The sequence below is a fragment of the Hypoxylon trugodes genome (assembly GCF_022578975.1).
Source record: "Hypoxylon trugodes strain CBS 135444 unplaced genomic scaffold F4822scaffold_2, whole genome shotgun sequence".
Taxonomy (NCBI): domain Eukaryota; kingdom Fungi; phylum Ascomycota; class Sordariomycetes; order Xylariales; family Hypoxylaceae; genus Hypoxylon; species Hypoxylon trugodes.
Genome location: NW_026250017.1, coordinates 3,509,516 through 3,528,468, shown reverse-complemented (window position 1 = coordinate 3,528,468; position 18,953 = coordinate 3,509,516). Strand labels below are relative to the sequence as shown.

At 47.6% G+C, this 18,953-nt stretch overlaps 5 protein-coding genes across 5 annotated transcripts; 2 read left to right on the top strand and 3 right to left on the bottom strand.

Moving 5' to 3' along the window:
* Positions 1–152: 152 nt before the first annotated feature.
* F4822DRAFT_392260 (mitochondrial import inner membrane translocase subunit TIM10) lies at positions 153–989 on the bottom strand. The gene is made up of 2 exons (XM_051457186.1): positions 808–989; positions 153–717 (listed from the first exon to the last, which is right to left on the bottom strand). Exons 1-2 carry the CDS (start codon positions 903–905, stop codon positions 522–524), a joined length of 294 nt encoding a protein of 97 aa, XP_051318574.1. The 5' UTR covers positions 906–989; the 3' UTR covers positions 153–521.
* A 197-nt stretch (positions 990–1,186) lies between these two features.
* Positions 1,187–3,837, top strand: F4822DRAFT_141393 (lysyl-tRNA synthetase). The gene is made up of 3 exons (XM_051452855.1): positions 1,187–1,247; positions 1,355–3,636; positions 3,811–3,837. The coding sequence occupies exon 2, from the start codon at positions 1,442–1,444 to the stop codon at positions 3,236–3,238; it is 1,797 nt and encodes a 598-aa protein (XP_051318573.1). The 5' UTR covers positions 1,187–1,247; positions 1,355–1,441; the 3' UTR covers positions 3,239–3,636; positions 3,811–3,837.
* A 425-nt stretch (positions 3,838–4,262) lies between these two features.
* Positions 4,263–6,783, bottom strand: F4822DRAFT_426005 (uncharacterized protein; the record flags this gene model as incomplete). Its single annotated transcript, XM_051460460.1, has 3 exons — positions 4,263–5,990; positions 6,044–6,277; positions 6,328–6,783. The coding sequence occupies 3 exons, from the start codon at positions 6,781–6,783 to the stop codon at positions 4,263–4,265; spliced, it is 2,418 nt and encodes an 805-aa protein (XP_051318572.1).
* A 6,636-nt stretch (positions 6,784–13,419) lies between these two features.
* On the bottom strand, positions 13,420–14,383 carry F4822DRAFT_141282 (uncharacterized protein). The gene is made up of 2 exons (XM_051452854.1): positions 14,364–14,383; positions 13,420–14,313 (listed from the first exon to the last, which is right to left on the bottom strand). The coding sequence occupies exon 2, from the start codon at positions 14,133–14,135 to the stop codon at positions 13,674–13,676; it is 462 nt and encodes a 153-aa protein (XP_051318571.1). The 5' UTR covers positions 14,136–14,313; positions 14,364–14,383; the 3' UTR covers positions 13,420–13,673.
* A 1,941-nt stretch (positions 14,384–16,324) lies between these two features.
* F4822DRAFT_141182 (Pleckstrin homology domain-containing protein) lies at positions 16,325–18,457 on the top strand. The gene is made up of 4 exons (XM_051452853.1): positions 16,325–16,922; positions 16,974–17,172; positions 17,222–17,814; positions 17,865–18,457. The coding sequence occupies exons 1-4, from the start codon at positions 16,654–16,656 to the stop codon at positions 18,406–18,408; spliced, it is 1,605 nt and encodes a 534-aa protein (XP_051318570.1). The 5' UTR covers positions 16,325–16,653; the 3' UTR covers positions 18,409–18,457.
* Positions 18,458–18,953: the final 496 nt, after the last annotated feature.

Below are 18,953 nucleotides of genomic sequence, written 5' to 3'. Positions count from 1 at the left end.
CTCGGGCGAGGGCAGATACCTAAGATGCCGAGGCTAAGACCACGTCGAGGACTGGCTGAGCATTTGCTGCACAACCTGGTATGATGCATGTTCGTTAGTATAGGTTCGTTTTAGGGCCTGATGGTGCGATCAAGCAATATAACTCGAATTATGGCAAGTACGTAGCATCCATATGCGCTGTATCATAACCTTCTACGGTAATTCCAAGGTGGCCTAAATCTATTTTTTTTAGCACATTATTCGAGGGCATGTTACAATGGAAATTGGTCATGAGAGGAATCTTCATTTCTAAGTCCAGGTCGAGCAGGCCAACCTATTCCATAGTACAAGCGCCAGACCCGACGACCGGCACCGATCATATACCTACAGACTCGGAGGCGGAGCGACCGCGTACCACCATATCTAGAGCTCTTTTCCAAACTCTGCGTATACATATCGTACAGTCGTTTAGACGGTCCGTCGTGGCCGGAATCGTCATAACGACCAAGTGCGTCATAGTAGATGTAATCCTTTTCTCCGCCTTAACCACCAAAACCAAAACCACTGCCCCCGCCGACGCCTTTTTGTTGCATCTCTTGCTGTAATAACTCTGACACTTTCATGTGGACATCGAAGAATTTAGCAGCACATCGGTCGAGGCAGACACTTTCGCCTTTGTTGAGTTCGGATTCTCGGTAGTCATTGGGGACGCATTTTTTCGCACATGCCTTGGTGAGTCTATAATATATAATTAGATTACAATGTGTATTTTTAAACGGTACATCATCTCTGAAGGCAATACAATAGAATAGTTAGAGTGTATCTTACCGGTCGTGCATTTGCGTTAAAAGTTTTAGCTCAGCCTGGACGGCAGAGATTTTCTCCTCCGACGTGGGTTGCGGTCTTCCAAATCCGAGGAAAGACATATTGCTCTGATGTGTGAGTTGACGAGCTTGGAAAGAGTTATTGTTTTATTTTAGTTGACGTTATTGTTCTCGTGATAAATGAAGAGCTTGAATAAATTGTTAAGCTTTCAATCCCCACATTAAAAGAAGTATTACAGCACCAGCCACTAAATCGGGTAGGCGGTAAGCGGACTAATAGCAACTCCGGACAAACTCCGACAGAAAAAAAGGTAAAAATCTACAAATTACGGACACGTTGTGTGTTACGTCAATTCCGCTATCCCAATCACCAATTGAAAAATTGTAGACAAGAGTCTCAAAGGGCTGCTTTGCTACATTAGCAAGGCAGTCTGCATTGAAACTGTAAGTCTTATACTATTCCATATCACTCAATTGATCCGTATCATGATGAGATTGCTTTAAGAACCGTTGCGACTGACACCGCTCACGTGGTGCTTGATCTCAATTAGCCAGCATATCTGAACTTGATTCAAGATTTCCCCCATTTATTCACACGGCTCAATGGCACTGTAACTAATTGAAATACAAGTTCAGCAATGGAAGGTGGGCAGTGCCTTAGGTTCCTACGTCCATATCTTTTCCAATTGCCATCACATAGGACGCCTGTCTATGCGCGGTTCTTCTCCGTTAATAGCCGCAATCCGGCCAAGCCTGGGTGTTCACGTCGGTCTTCGTTACAGAAAGCACCACACAGCAGATGTATACAAACATCTACATCTAAGAGGACCACCGTAATCAGCTCTGATGCAGCAGAGAGTGATGCTGTCACCTTACCCACCCGCCGAGTCACAGTTGACAATCGGGTTCAAAAGTTGAAAGAGTACAATGCTCTTCACTACCCAAGATTAGGCCCCAGGTCTAATCGAATTAGCATACCCAGTTTTCGAGAGAAGTATCGGAATGTTGCCGATATACCAGCCTCGGAAGAGGTTATTCTTGAAGGTCGGGTCATGTCGGTTAGGCGGTCTGGGTCTAAGCTAGTCTTTCTTTCCATCATGGGTGGATATGAACAAGTTCAAATTATGATCAGTCTGAATCAATTGTCAGATCCAAAGCCAGAACTTGGCCAATTTAAGGACACCCTTCATCCATTCCTTCGCGGCGATATCATCTCTATCAAGGGTACAGCCATGCGAACAGATGCGGGCGAACTAACATTAAAAGCAAGCGAGCTTCCTACACTACTAAGTCCTGGCCTGGCAATATTGCCCGAAAAACTTATTGATCAAGAGAAGATGGTATTAAATAGGCACGTTGATATGTTGGTAAACCGTCGTGCCTCTGACGTACTTCGCCTTCGTTCGCACATTATCAAGTGCCTGCGCGATTTTTTCCATGATCAGGACTTTCTAGAAGTCCAGACGCCTATCTTAGCCGATTACGCTGGTGGCGCTGCCGCCCGGCCATTTTTGACCTCAGCCACCGAATTCCCACAAAAGGAGATCTCATTACGCATTGCTCCTGAGTTATGGCTTAAGCGCCTAGTTGTTGGGGGCAATGATAAAATCTTCGAAATTGGCCCATCATTCCGTAATGAAAGCGTTGATACCACACATAACCCAGAGTTCACCATGTGCGAGTTTTATTCTGCTTACTCCAATCTGGCCGACTTGATTGCGATAACGGAGAATCTCATTGCTCATCTTTTCGAAGATGCCGAACGCCTTATACAGATCAAACTTCAGTCTCTCGAGAAGCCAAGCATCAATCTACCCAAAAGCAGCTGGCGACAAGTTGAGTTCATTCCCGCATTAGAAGAGGCTCTCGGCTTTCAACTTCCGGACCTCTCACAACCCGATGCACTGCCAAAGCTTATCGATCTTCTACACGGTCGCATGGATTTTTTTCAATTGTCAGGATTGACATTGGTTAAACTCCTCGATGCGCTTGCTGGCAAGTACTTAGAGCCTCCATCCCGAGAGCAGCCTCTATTCATCATCCATCATCCTACTTGCATGTCGCCTCTCTCCAAGTCCTTTACCTGTCCCAAAACCGGTCAGCTGGTATCCGCCCGTGCCGAATTATTCATAGAAGGTCGTGAGATCGCAAATATGTACGAAGAAGAAAATAGCCCTTTCCAACAACGACGTAAATTCGAACTGCAGCTAGAATCCCGGAACGGCAACTCAGAAGTAGACGACGAAGGTCCTACCGAAGTGGATGATAGTTACATTCACGCCCTAGAGCACGGGCTACCACCTACAGGAGGATGGGGCTGTGGTGTAGATAGGATGGTTATGATGCTCTCCGGGTCATCGAGAATTAGCGAAATTCTAAGTTTCGGAAACCTGAGGAACGTCGTATCGATACGCCAAGCCGCAAAAGATGTATAACTTTTGTCAATTATTTGCAAGCTTCAGAAGACAGCCTGTACCCATCATAGACGATACCCGCCATATTAATCTATAGACCCGCAGCGAAATTAGAGCTTTCTGTACATTAGTATGGGGTTCTAGAGCTCTTTATTTGTATTCTTATCCTACTCAGTTTCATCTACACGGTGTTATTCGCAGTCACCGTCGATACATCTTGGGGATTTCTGAGTTTGGCGTTTCATAGCTTTAACAGCAACATGTTACCCCATGGTATTGGGGAAGCTACCACCCCCTAGATCCGGTTAAGAGTGGATACATCGGCACGGAGCTGTATTTCCTATTGTGGTATTCCCATATCCGGGTCCGCCGAAAGATCGGCATCCCAAGAAGAAACTCTATTTATCGGATTCGCCACGGTAAGATTACTTTGTCATTTTTACTTAATTCAATATCATACGATGCCTCATGGAGAGCGCATTTTTGCTTGTGTTTCATAAGTGTTTTTATTACTATAAACAAATCATCGCGAAAATTTCAAAGGACTCATCTCTCCTCGATCATTCGCTTATATCCCTGGATAATTTCCTCAGATTCCGATTCCGCCAGCGAAAATTCAGCCGTGAAATGTTACCGAGGCAAATGTCCTGCCAGTATGGATATGCGTCAATTGCGAATGCCGAGAAGGTGTCCTAGAGTAAGTACTTCTAGCCAGCAGAAGATCAATTCTCTCTTCCGGCGCACCAGGCGGCCAGGTATAACCATAAAAACAAATGTGTATGAGTCGCTCTCAAGACCATGAGTACCCTTTTATGTTGTCGCTAGAGTAGGTCGTTACTCGTGTATGAGTCATATACTGCAGAAGACCTGCTCCAGGCTGAAAAAAGGGTAATCAGTCGAGAGAGCTATGCGTCGAAGTTGGGTATCTGAAATAGGGTGAACGAAGAAATAAACCGTCAATCCGATGGTGTCGCAAGTAATGACATCGGATTTTCATACAGCCGAAACCCCATTCGGCCGATGATAAATGTCGAAGGAAATAAATCTACCAGAAGCCGGTAGGCGCAGTGTTCCATACGGTATTGTAAGGACCATTGTCCCTAATCACACCGCACGCCACCTGGACGGTCTGGCGATAATTCTCGATAACCGAGTCCCAATCCGAAGCAACCCTGGTGTCATAGACACCCCCCATCTGTCGCAATCCACAGCGAGCATATTCTTGGTCAATGTAACGCCGGATACGATCTCGTTCATCTCGATTCTCCTGTATTCTCGATTGGGAGGAGAGTCCAGTTTCATATTCCGCATCCAGATTTCTGATTCGTAGAAAGGCACGTTTGAATATAGGTCTCAGTTTGATGAATCCTCGATCAACATGAGTCCTAGCATACTTCATTGCAAGAAATGTTCGTTCACGCCATAGCCAAATCTTTTTGACCCTCTCCGGGAGCTTGGGGCCCGGTCGCAGACCCAGAACCAAACCGCGCTTTTTCTTGCCACTTGCCGCTAAGATGTCCTTGATAGACTTCACCGCGGTTAGGAAGAAAGGAAATTCGGGATTGCAAATTTCTTGCGCAGTTGCGGTTCGCGTTCCGTTAATGAACTCGTCAATTGTCCGGATTTGGCCGCGGTCAAACAGAATTTCCAGTACTTTTCTACGCTCTTGGTAGAAGTCGTCAACGTGGAGGTCCAAGTTAGTGCACAACTGACATCCCACACACTCAATCTGGCTCCAGTGCCGACTGATGGACCGAGTTGTGAAGAAGTACGAAGGAAGTTTAGCGTGGCAATAGGCACATTCGACTGGAGTGAACTGCCCTGTCGTGCCGCTTGTGGTCGCATACAGCGTGTCTTTGTCCATACATCCTCCGTTAACAGCGAGAATTAGATCGTTGTTGAGAGCCCGACGCATCATGTCGGCGTAGGCCCCCTCTGCGGGTGCAATGTCCTCGTAGTAGAGGTTGTACAGAGCCTCTAAGATGTATCTGATGGTACCCAATGCGAAGGGAAATCTGTCTAGGAATTGACGCATTCCAGTACCAGGCGTAAACCAGTCGATACCATTCTTCAGGGCGAGAGGTACAGCTATACGTAGGACCGCTACGATACCTCTGCGAGTATCAATCAATCCGTGATCCGAAGGAATCACTCCGTACTCGCCTCTGCGTCCATCCGATTGGCGCTGGATACCGTGGTAATAGAAAGGTGAAAAATCAGTTCTCACAAACTTCTTTCCCTTGGTTTCATTGTGCTCAATTATCATCTTGAGCATCGGGATGGTTGTGCCAAAGTGAAGGAGTTCGCAATTGTGAACACCTAGGACTTTCAGGTTCGGGAGACTCTCAAGAAACATTCGGACAACGGCCACATCTACGTTCGGAGTAGAGTGCAAGTGCAGTACCTTGATCTGGTGCCCGCGGACATCGATGCATTTCACTATATGTCTGTTAGTATATGTGCAAAGACGTTTATACCATGTAGACTTGCTCAATTTGTACGTGTCGATGACACGTCTAGCAGCTGAGGGGGTGAAGTACCATCCCTTCGGCTTGGCAGGATAACCAAACTTAAGAGGCTCATCTTCTCCATCCTCTGCTCCTTCGTAGGAACGTCGCACGTTGGACACCATGAGAAACGTGGGCGGAGACGGCTTCAGGAACTCTCCCTTCTGCTGAACGACAGCGGAATCCTCTCCCGCATTAGCCTCGTTGATTTCCTTGTCGGTAAATTCCAGATTGAGGAAATTGCCACGCGTCGTGTCAACTCGAGCCTGCCTAAGGGTCAGTCATGTTTGGTCGTTCGATGTATTAGAGAGAAACTTACCGCAACCTCATTGAGAGCGTACAAGACCATCTGACAGCTTCGACTAAAGTTGGACATATCAGCCCAGCGATCACCGATAGTCTCGATGAAGTGGAGGCACAGCTCCGGTGTCTGAAAGACACGAGTCAAAGCCGACGGCTGCGTGCTTCTCGGTAGAGAAAATTTGCCCTCGATTTGGGCCTTGCCCTTCATGTCGGCCTTCGACAAAGGGCTGCAACGGGGCAGAAGAGGTGCCTATACAATGGTTAATAGGAACATCGAGAAAAACAGCGGACCCTACTTACGCTCATGACAGAACGCGCGAGGAACGGATAGTTCGCAAGATCGAGCATCGCCCGATCGAAACCAGTTACCGACTTCGGCCGTGCTTCCCTATAATTCGAGTTGCTGTGGTCATTCTCACGAGGGTGGCGCAGAACATTCATCTTAGCGCACTCATAAACATCCTCGTTCGAACGGCCTAGGCCGTGGTCAACCGTGCCTCGGTCGCGGCGGAAGAAGACAAGTTGGTGGAACCCCTTTCCCTGGCGCTCTTGTCGGTACACGTGAGACAACGATCCGAATCCCGGATACTTGCGGACGATGGCGTTCTCAGCAGCCTTTTCTTCATGGGTTCGTCGGAGGAAAATCGGATCCTTGGGCTCCATGAAGTACGCGTGCTGGTTCGCGGTGGCGTAATACTTGATGAGATTAGGGTAGGGTAGGTCCCGGGTGGGACGAATATCCTGTATATAATCCATGGTGGCGAAGCCACTCAAGAGGTCGCGAACTGCCTGGCGAGTTTGATTAGTCGACGTACGTGTGTGATCAAGGTCACGAGAGGTATAGGTCTATGAAAGAAACTAGTTGAAGGGGCGAAAGAAGCAATGTGTTTAACGAAAAGTTGAATGAATAGGTGCGCCGATACGGAAGGAGACTATTAATAGCAATGTTCAATACGAAGCTATGATGAGTATTTTCTCCCCGGCGGGCGTAAGAAGGAAAGAGCCAGTTTATATACGCGTGGAAATAGGGTAGACAAAAGCGAAGCACCCCAGAATAGTAGAAAGAGTAACGTACCTAGTTGAATGTTTTCAATCTGTAGGATAGATATCGTCCTCAGAGAAACCCCTAGCAGCTAGGAACCTGGGTAATAAATTTTTGTTAGTATCCAGGTCAGAGTTAAGATCGGGGAGTTATTGATGGGCGTAATGGATTACTCAATGGTCCTGATAATAATGAAAGGCTGGGCAGCTACGAATGCTAAAATTCGTAGACAGGAAGGATCGCGCAGGAAGTGAACCTGCGTGTATAACGGGTAGTCAAGCAGTAATTGGTGTCCATGAACTTACCTGCAAGAGCTCTAGTTTGCCAGAATCAGTATCAGTAACCGAAGTCGCGACAGCTAAGAGTCGGGGACTAGACTGACGTGCTAGCCCTCGGAAGGATACGTCAACTAAGAAGTGTAAGATGTAGAAGCGATGATGACAAGTCACGATGGTAGAGAGGTAGGAGAATATTGGAGGCAATATTATCTACTCTCTTGAGGTAAATTGAGAGTGTGGTGAGGTGAGATTCGCGGAGAAAGAAAGAGTTAGGCTTAGGTATGGAAGAAGCAGATGGTAGAGAAAGGGTAGGCAGAGATAAAGTGGCGAGAGGGACTGTAGAGCATGCACAGGGCGCATATAGGACGGAACATTCGAAGTAGCAGGAACACTTTCAGGGCGCTATGCGGCAAACCACGCTCTATGGCCCTAGCTATAGATGTACCTTGAGAAAACACCGTCGAAGAACCTTGTAGGGGTTCAAGGGAGGTGCACTTACCGCGGGGTAGTAATAAGAAGCTGTACAAGTGTTGAAGGACTGGCAATATCCCTGGAAAGAAAGGGAAGAGTAGGCAACTAGAGAGTCGTCCTTTTGCAAGAGCGAAAAGATACATGTAAGGTTGTCGAGTAGGCGTGCGCCTTCCTGCCTCGACGCTTGAGTAACAAGGCAAACACCGCTACGAGTGGGCCCCAGTAGATGGAAAATCAGGTATTGTTCAAGTGATTTTTTAAGGGTACTAAGGTCAGTCACCTGTAACTACGTCAGTTTTCCTATAATCGATATACCAAGATGGAAAGAGCAGGAACCTTGTAGCGTTTATAGCGCCCTAGACGACCGCAAGAGAACAAGGATCAAACATGACCGCAAGAAACGGGACTATAGTGGTAGGCGGTCCACAGTTAAGACAAGAAGGTGCATTACCAGGTAACCGGTTGAAGACGAAGAAAACATGCTCATATATGTACTTCAGTTCCCGCTAGAATAGGATATGATGCTGGCGATGTGCGAACCCGAAAAACCATCCCATTTAACTCTATTCAAGGAATTAGATAAATCCCTAGGTATGTATTCACGCTCCTTTATTCAATATCTCACCTATGTTAAGGGGCATTGGGCCCATCAATGGATTGTAAAGGCGATATTAACCAACAGTTACTCCCAATGAAAGTTACTAATTATTTGTTTTTTTGTGAATATTCTAGCCCACGCCGTCCTTTCTCGTTTCTCTTGTCCTATTGGCCGTTTCCGCGAACCCAATCTGTTCGGGCACGAGAGCTTTCCTATATTCCAACGTATATACTCGTCCTCCAATACTCCTGGCGAGATAATTTCCACTTGAGCGATGGACGCGCACAACCATGCAATGGGCCTGTGACGTTCGCGTTATTAAAAAGGCCAGGAGAGTGTATCGCTATTGTTGCGCGCAATACCAATATGTATGGCTATGGCTTCTATCTGCCATAACACAGCTGAACAAGAGCTAAAAGATTACGCCCAATGCCGCCAGGCAAACCACCAAACTCAACATTGCCAGCATAAGATGAACCCCCGACTAGCACAGAAGGCCTTCCTCGCGGAAGACAAGCCATTACAACCCTTTCCCGCACCGCCAGTGTAGCCGTGTCCAACTGTTTGGTTGACCAGTAATTCCACAGCAATCCCTTGGGATGAACTGAACTTCCACCCCATGCCCCAAACAGGAGCGCGCATCAGACTAAGTAAGATTACCTAGGTACCTAGGTAGGTATGGGAACCTTCAGCGCCCACAATTTCAGTCTTGGGTTTGGTGTAAGGTGAGTCAAGATCCGGTCTACACCCTATACATCTTTGAATTCACGGCGTGCTAAACCGAGAAGAAGTTTCGATATATACTATTTCGGGCTCATCTTTACCCTTGAGTAGTCAACCTATAAAATAGTCTTAGTCGGAAGAATCTAAGAGCCAGTGTTTTGATTGTTTTGACAAACTATTACCTATTGTATACTCGGGTGATGATGCTCTTTAACCGATAGCACAGGGCTAAGTACTACTAAGCTTAAATGTGATCTAACAGTCTCGAGATGTTCAAAGCAGCAAGCCAGCTCTTTCTTTCGGTTAGAACTGTATGCGCTGAACTCCTATCGCGCAAGAGCATGCTAAACAAAGCCCATGGCCAAGACAAACTGCGTTCCCCAGGCGGCTATATCATCGAGTCGCCGTATGCTAGCACCCGTCACTACCCTATTGACGTCTAATCACAATCAATCGAGACCTTGCCATATTTCTATCAATCCCCTCTAGAAGGAACTGTTGCTAACGTTTCCTTGAATGAAGCCCAGATAAAATCACTCCCACAAATAGATTAGAGGGAGTTTTGCATCCCACCGGACCATGCCGAACCAACTTACCCGCCGACCCAAATAATCGCAAGAGGATAGGGGCAACGCTTAATAAAAGAAAGAAGGTTCAAATCAGAATGGTCGTGACCGATGATTGGAAGCATGATTGTAATAATTGACCCGGACGGAAGGCGGGCCTACGACCTGTCTAGCAAAGCAAGAATACCGATCGGGGTTGCTCTTTCAAAATCCGTTCTGCCGCCACACTAGAATTTTCGGAGGGTTATAGGGGAAAGAGCGGTCGGCTTCACATCACGTCAAATACGCAAGCGCTGTCGGAGACGAGCGAAAGGGACCGGGTACGCATTACCGGGGGTGCCGCATCCGTCCATACCGCCATTTGGGATAGAACCGAGGAACCTGGTTCACCTGGGGTAGGGCCGACGATCGAAAGGAGAAACGGTGGATACACGATACGAGCGATGGTACGAATTCATCAGGTACCTTGATAAGGGTCCCCCGTAATCGACGGCACATGCCATGCTCGCACATACATATGATCGATGAGGGGGAGGGGGGTAGTAAAAAAAGAAAGGGAGAGAGACGCAGCTACCATGTGTATCACACATATGCTCGACAGGATTTGTCCGGTTCGAGTCCCGGCGATGGCATCAAGTCTAACACTAAGAATCGATAATGCGATCGGCTCGCCATATGGTTGTCACGCGCGAAAGAAGTGCGTATCGACGGATAGATAGGCAGACGGAAATACGCCTGGCTGATATACATATAGGTTGGATGTACGCAAGCTGGGGGGATGAACGGCCGTCTTACGTATACTACACCATTCCAGTCTGTTGTTAGGGGGGTCTCGTCCAACTACATATGCACCCTACGTGCTCACACAGCCTGCAAGCCAGAGAGTGGGGATTGCATGAACTTCTACACACTCTGCTGCAGGCCATCAGAAAGAGGAGGATAAAAAGGGGGGTTGAGCCATTACAGTGCATTTACCACCAAAAAGTGTGGTGGGATGGACGGGATGATGATGCCAGATAGACTAGTCCCGGATCGGGGAATGAGCAGCTGTGCCGTCCTAATTGATACGCAGGCGAAGTTCTGATAACGACCTGGATGTCTGCCGGCTAGGTAGGTAGGTAGTTGGTCACCGCCTCTTACGAAGAGCTTGCGAAAACAGCTCGAAACGGGCAGGCAAAATGTAAAATAACCCCTTGTGAAGCTGCTCCCGAAATAAAAGGAGCTTCTCCAGATGCCTCTTATGGATTTCGAGAGATGCACGAATGGTGGGGAATCTAGTTGATCTGATGATGCCCACCCCTTAACATTCGTTATTTCAAAATATGAGAAAAGGAATCGGAGATTTCGACATTCGCGGCTAACGGGCTTTGCCCTAACAGGGGGATTTCGAAGGGAATAAATAATAAACTGTAGCAAGGATCACAAGCTTCGAGCTAGAAAGCGGGAGGGAACCATTTACGTCCAAATCTGGCCTGATAGGATGTAACACAGTTGATACTGCCCGGAGATTGTCCTACCCAGGTTGCATGGAGCTCAATTGCTTTTATACAGACCTACTCACCCGGATACCAAAGATATCTGAGACAGAAGGGAGGCGAAAATGTTGAAATTGTTACCAAGTGACCCGTGACGGTCATGAATGAGAAGAATCATCTATTTGCGATAATTGATATCGAAAGAGGGATGGAGACCGATCGCTCATCTCGAAATTATTCTCCAAGAGGATGTGCTACCATCCCTGTCAGTTCACCTGTGAGAGATAGATTTACAAATTGAACACCGCCTCTTTCTCCAAAATTTGAATTTGTGCGCAACGAGGGATCATGCGTAGAACTAGTTCAAACGTATAGGAAAAGTTTTCATCTAAACGATTACCTGCTGCCTACTGCCTACCTAGATATACTGTCTGATAGGACTTATGAAAGCTGTAATAACCACTTATATATATAAAATCTGGCGATGATAATCCTCTCATCTGACAATTAAAGGGATTATTAAGTTGAGATTCGCTGGCTTTCCGCCAATCGGCTAACTTGCTAGCGATGAGGGTGGCCTAGCTATAGTAACAGTCGGCTAGTCTATAGTATTTAGGTATTCCCTCCTATATAAGCTACTGTTATTTTAGCCAAATTGACGAATCGCCTAGTGACGATCGTCAATCACCCCACCTTGATATCGCCTTCGAGCAGCGAGTCACGAGCATATGTAGGTTATGAGAACGTGGATTGGTAGTTCCGTAATGATGGCTTACGCCCCCAAGCAGGCTGCTGAGACAGATCGGACTTCTCAGCTCCAGTCCCCAGGTTTCCAGCGGTCCTTACGGATTTTGGTGGCAGGTTGGCCAGGACAACGCAACGTACAACCAGTTCTGGCGTCATCAGACCAGACAGCTTATCTGTGTCCGGGCTAGCTTGAATGTATGAACTACCGTAAAAGATCATAGCGATCCCTGAGGGTGGTGAAATCCTATGTGTATTATTACACCGGAAGGAATCTAGACCCGGACATTCGATCTACTACTACGTATGGCGTATTCGGACATTGCATAAAGCCACACCAAGGAGAACCAAATCGAAACAAATGAGATGAAACATTATTAGGTATGTGATAGATTCATCTCTAATAGGCTAACCACATACGTATATGCAAAGGGCTCTCGCTAAGAGCCGGCTGCTACAGTATAACATATGAAGAAGCTACTGTAGTGAGCTCTAGGAAGTATATAGCCAATAAACCAGGTTAAAGCAATCAGCGTCGAGGTCAGCCGCTGGCCAACGATGGCGCAAAACAGCATGAGAAGGGAATGCTTTTCAAACAGCTAGGTCCACAACAACATCAGGGAAATCAAGTCATGCGCTTATTTTTAGGAGCTTTTTAAGAGCTCCCTTGATCGGAAATTCAGGGCCTAGACAGCTACACTACCTATAGGACACTTAAAGCACTGATAGGTGGGAAGGTCCGCGATAAACGCAGTTGGGTGGATTATGCCGTGTACAGGCAAGACAAGTACATCTGCTGTACAAGATGAAATGTAACCTAATCCCGATGCTTAGGTATTCGACGGGTGCGCTAGATGGCATCGTGACAGTGACGCTGTAAGACGAAGTAATGCATATAGAAAATTCATCGAAGCTTGAAATTATTTGCTACTTGATACTATATAATTCAAATAACTGACTACTTCCTCACCTTTCCCTTAGGTATCGTGTTCGCTTACAAACGCTAGCGCCTAGCACTGGACATGCTTCAAGTTGGGTGATAGAAACCGCCAGACTATGCATGTTGTGTTAGGGAAACCGAATTTATGGTCACGCCGATTTCAAAACCCATTTGTCGGGCCTCGTCGACTGGTATTTTGCGTAAGCTGTGACACGCGACCTATTGCACCATACTATTTGACGCTATTCATTGATCTAGCCGCTCGTTACGGCGCATATTTCATCAGGCGCCTTGATTTGTGAGAATTGAATACCCGAATAAGATTGAATCCGTTGGTCGTGCGCTCGTTTGAACTAAAACATCGAATCTATCTATTCAGCTTGGTTTTTATTGTTGAGCGGCGCATGTATGCGGTTCGGAACGTTCATTCAGACTTGGCAATCTCATCGCAAATATTTCGGCTGTCCTGATCAGATATATATTTAGGTAACAGCTAAGCCGGGGACGTCAATGTAGAAACTACAATGACTAATAGCGGATTCTCAGACGGCGACCGAACGATTAAACGTGCTGGTCCCTGGATTAATGGGTAAACGCCTGTCGCTCCGAATTTATCGACTCTAGCGCTGTAATTACGTATCGGAATAGCTTAGGAAGGTAGTAACTAGACGAGTCTAGAATATAGCGCCCGCGACTTAGTCGAACGATTTGCGCGGTTCTAATGAGCGTTGTCGGGCGGATCGCAAATTGGCTGTTGCGAAATCATAAAAAACCCACGGAAGTTGGTTAGTTCGCATCTAATATTCAGACTAAAAAGGAGAAGAGTAGGAAGCTATGAATATTAGTAGCACCGAATTCAAGATTATACCAAAGCGCATTTCTTGAACGTTGTAAATCAAATTCGAGGCTTCGAGCCAATGTAGGAGATACCCAACCTCAAGCTTCGCGCGCATATACCATGCTCTTATAAGGATGAACATTAGATACGCCCTTGTTGCGATAGGCATATTTAGATCGAGTAATCCGTAGATTATACCGCTTAAAATGATGGCGTTTCGGAATGAGGTTATTATCAGGAGTGAGCCGTGAGCGCCTAGCTTTCGCATACCAAACTCCACTTTCTCGGAAGACCCATCCCCATCCATGTCAGGGTCTCGAGGAATTATAAATGAACCACCGACCGGCCAGTGGTTAGAAATAAATGAAAACTTGAAACAAGAATCGCTATTGTAGAGATTTGATGGTAAATAAATCGTCGTAATACGATCCATCGCTTTTCTCGATGTAATAAAACTGGTAATGTGGATTGTTCCAAGATTCGCATACTCATCTCCATCTCTTCAAGAGTCCCTTTTCTTTCCTTTCTGGTATATATCGGTTGAAGGGTAGCTTCTGATCGACATAGTTCGAGGATGGGGGGCATCCACATCATTTTAGCATCAAGCCCATCTAGCCTGTTAGCTTCAAATGTCACATGGGTTAAGCGTGCACTGTCTGACCGTTTGCTGCTGTCCTGCAGCTGGTGGGTTGCTCCCCTAAGACCGCTGGGGACTGCTGTGTCGAGATAAACGTGCTTTAGCGTTAAATGATTAGTAGGGACGAGTAGGGACATGCAGGCAAAAGGCGTGGGCAAGCTAATACTCCTGTACGCGTCGGTACTTCTTAGGCAAGTACAGAACTCCTGACATTTCCTAGGCTGGCAGATCTACTTTCGCAATCCCACAATTCATCCGAATCATTACCCAATAAGCGTAATCTGCCAACCCCCCCTAAGACAATAGGAGCTATCCACACCCCGGCCCTATGACCGCGGGTTGCAGAACAATATGCAACAAGTCTGCATTAAGTCCTGCAGCAATGAGGGCATCTTGCATATCGGCTTCATTGGATGGATGTAATGGTTATTTTGTGTTGGAGTGGTATAGGCGCGATCATTGCCGTCCTATCATCAGCAGTGTCGTCCGATTCCAGAACCGAACCGAACTTGACGACTGCCAGGTTCGGCAAGCGGTGTCTTGTCAGACTGGAGGTGTGTTAGGGGGACTATGTATGTATTATGGTATTATGTATTAAGTAGGTCGTGATTGAATTGCGCTTCCCACCCCAGCTTATTGAATAAGCAAACAAAAGGGGGGGGGAGGGGACCCGGCTACATGTTTTCATGCGCGCAACAAATCTCTAGCACCAGCAGCGGCACAAAGGGGTAAAAAGAAGAGAAATGGCCAACGATCACCGCTTGGCGACTAAAAGGTATAATTGTTCGTTGGGTAGAAGAGGGTCTACCTTGAAGTAATATTCCGAGGTCTCGAACGAAAAAAAAAGTAGCGGTTGTGAATCAATAGCTGGTTAGTTGGACCTACTTGGGCCCCTCCCCCTGAACAAGAGAAGTCCTCGTACCTGGGGCAAGAAAAAAAGAAAAAGTCGAGGCTTTCCTTTCAATGGGAAATGCTTCCGTTCTGGTTTATTCCAAGAGGGAAAACGCTGGCGCTTGGTTCTGACCACGACTGTCCATTGAGACGACTGGGAAACGTCTTGTCCCCCTTGTGCCCCCTGTCAATAGCCCATGGCCACTAGCGCACCAGTGCATATTAAACGACGTTGTAATTTCGTCGAACGAGCTAGACAGGGCCTTCATTTCAAAGAAAAAAATATGTCGTGGGCACAGACCATAGCCGCAAGATTTGCACGATGACCCAGCAACAAGTTAGGTAAGGACCGGGTTCTCATGGGTTCTCATGCGAAGAGGAATCTGTACTGTAGCATGGGGAAATCTCCTGTATCCAGGACCCCAGACCCCTTGTGTATTAGTCCCGTCAGTCAGACCGAAGAATTTTTTCTTTCTGTTGTTGTATGTAGTGTATGCATAGTACGATATGACTATTTTGTATGAATAATAGCATCGATGGTGTTTGAAATGTTCCTGCCAAGATTGTCTGGACTTTAATGTAGCTAATGACTATGAAATTATGGATATTGGTATTTTGTATTTTGTATTTTGTGTGTATTGAAGATTCGGTCTGATGTGGATTTTTTTTTTTAGGAAAACATCCATTCATTTTATTAGTCAGAAATCCAAAATGGCGTTTCCTGTGAATAGGATAACGATATTGAAATAATTGGCGGGTCGTCATTCCCCTACCCAGTCGTGATTACCTCGACTGTTTTTTTTTCTTTGGCTCTTTAGAGTTTCCCTTATCCCCTGTGGGAAGGGAGGTGGAAGGGCAATTAGTGCTAATGTACTGTTGTGGGTCACCTGTTTTCGCTCAACACACCCGCGACCCGCCGGACCCACACAAACATCCCTGCTCATCTGCCACCGTGCACCAAATACTGTACCAGGTACATCCAGGAAAGCCCTGGTACAGGCTGTTTTCTCCTGTTTTCATGCTAGACCTTGCCAACCTCCAGTGGCTAGGAAGGTACAGTCGCAGTCACTGTACTTTCACAATCGCGAGACTGTGCTCCCTTCCATGTCACTCTCTTTCCCGTTAATCACGAGACAATAAATAAGGCCCGGCAGAAGCTGCTGTCCTTCCATTCGACTCTTTCCCTCCCACCCTTCTTGTCGTACTTGAAATTTTAAATAACAAGTCTTCTTGTTCTTCCACTTCTACCCGAAGTTTTCCTCCAAAGAACACTAACGAGACAACGAAGTGTCATTTAATACTACTCAATACCCCCGAGTAGCTTGCCTATAGTTTAATTTCCCCTTTTTTCCAGTGATACCCATCTTTTGATACCCAATTAGTTTTCCTTTTCAATCCCAAAAAATCCTTCCAATTCATCAAAATGTCTACCGAAGAGCAGAAGCCTGTCGAGGTCGCCGAGACCACCCCTGCCGTCACTGAGCCCGTCCCCGAGACGAAGCCTGCTGAGGACAAGCCCGCCGAGTCTACTCCCGTGGCCGAGCCTGCTGCCGCTGCTGATGCGCCAGCTGAGACCACCGAGGCTGCTACCGATGCCGCCGCCGCCCCCGCTGAGGAGGCCAAGAAGGAGGAGGTTAAGCCTGTCGAAGCTGGTACCCTTGAGCACAAGGGAGCTCCCGCCAACTTCCCCAAGTAAGATTTAAATGGAACTAGAATTGGACGAACACGACTAACCGGCTCCAGGAACTTAATTTACTCCAAGCAGCACTTTTGGTTCGGTACTGAGGCTACTCCCAAGGACAAGCTCGCTACCTACCTAAAGAATGAGAAGGCTACCGAGGTTGCCCAGCACGTCGCTGCCTGGGCTACTGAGACCGGAAAGGGTCTTCTCTTCTACGGCAAGGAGAGCGACAAGACCACCCCCACCGGTGCCATCCAATTGGTAGGGCTACTCTTAGTAGTATCGTATAATTAAAGCTAACGCATCGTAGGCGGAAGCTTCCGAGCCCACCACTGAGGGTGCCAGCAAGTTCTCCTTCACTGCTAAGGGACACAAGCACACCTTCAAGGCCCCCACCACTGCTGACCGTGACAACTGGGTTGAGCAATTGAAGCTCAAGATCGCCGAGGCCAAGGAACTCGCGACTACTATCACCGAGAGCGAGACTTACAAGTCAACCATCGAGAGCTTCAAGCCTACTCCCCCCCCTAAGGAGGACAAGCCTGCTGCTGCTGAGGGTGAGGCTCCTAAGGAGGAAGCTAAGGAAGAGCCTAAGGAAGAGGACAAGAAGGAGGAACCCAAAGAGGAGGCCAAGGAGGATGACAAGAAAGACTCCAAGCGCCGATCTGCCAGCCGAAAGCGCGCCTCAATCTTTGGTAACTTACTAGGCAAGAAGGAGGAGGCCAAGAAGGAGACTCCTGCTGAAGACAAGCCCGCTGAGGACAAGCCTGCCGAGACTACCGAAGCTGCTGAGCCTGCTGGTGAGGCCGCTGCTGCTGCCGAGACCCCTGCCGCCGAAGCTGCTCCCGCTGAGGAGGCCAAGAAGGAAGAGCCCGCTAAGCCCACCCCTTCCAAGCGCGCCAGGTATGTTATTTACCCGATTCAATCAGAAGTCATTCACTAACCTAGTATAGCCTTTTCGGTGGCCTATCCTTCGGTAAGAAGAAGGCTGAGACTGAGTCTGCCCCCACCACTCCTGCTAAGGAGACTGCTGCCGAGGCCCCAGTTGCTGAGACTGCTCCTGTGATCCCCGCTGTTGAGACCACTGAGCCTCTGTCTACTGACGTCGCCTCCCCGGCAACTGTCCCCACTGAGACAACTGATGCTACTCCTGCCACCAACGGTGAGACTAAGGAGGTCAAGAACGAGAAGCGAAAGTCTTCTCTTCCTTTCGGCTTCGGCAAGAAGGAGAAGGCCGCCACCTCTGACGAGGAGGGTGAGAAGGTCAAGTCTCCCCCATTCTTCTCCAAGCTCCGCCAGACCGTCAAGGGTAAGGGCAAGGCTGAGAAGCCTGCTGAAGAGGCTAAGGCCGAGGACAAGCCTGCCGAGACTGCTGAGGCTTCCGAACCCGCCAAGGAGACCACTGCTGAGGAGCCCGCTGCCGCTCCCGCCACTGAGGAGACTCCCGCAGAGAAGCCTGCTGCCGCTGCTCCTGCTCCCGTCACCGCTGCCGCATAGAGTGCGCGCCGTTTCGGCCTATGGGCCAATTAATGTTTTCGTAAAGAGTATCCACGACACTGGGTTTGGTCGGGAACGGATCTGCATTTCAAGATACCCTACGAGACTGGTTCTGAACTGATACCCCAATTTGCTGCTGATTGCCGACGGCCTACTGTCATCTTATCTAGATGGATAGTGTGTTCTGTCCGCAATGTGGAGGTGGCGTACATGATCTTTATAACTGACGCTTTTTGCATGTCTTGTTCCGATTTGCGCGGAGAATCGCTTTTGTTTTCACATCTTTTCCTAATACTCAGCTGATACCCAGTATACCCCCTGTCATTTGGTTGATGCGGATCAGAAAATACCACCGAAACAGTACATCGACGTTTCATCTCTTTAAGTGACGGAGTGGGTAGTGGAATTTGGAGTGGTGGAGGTGCTCAACGAAGAGTACGCAAAACCCTCACATGGATCAGATGTCGCGCATTGTGTTTTACCATATAGGGTGTTCACTTGCCGGCTGAAGCATTCTCTTAATAGCTAATAGAAACTCATGTGTT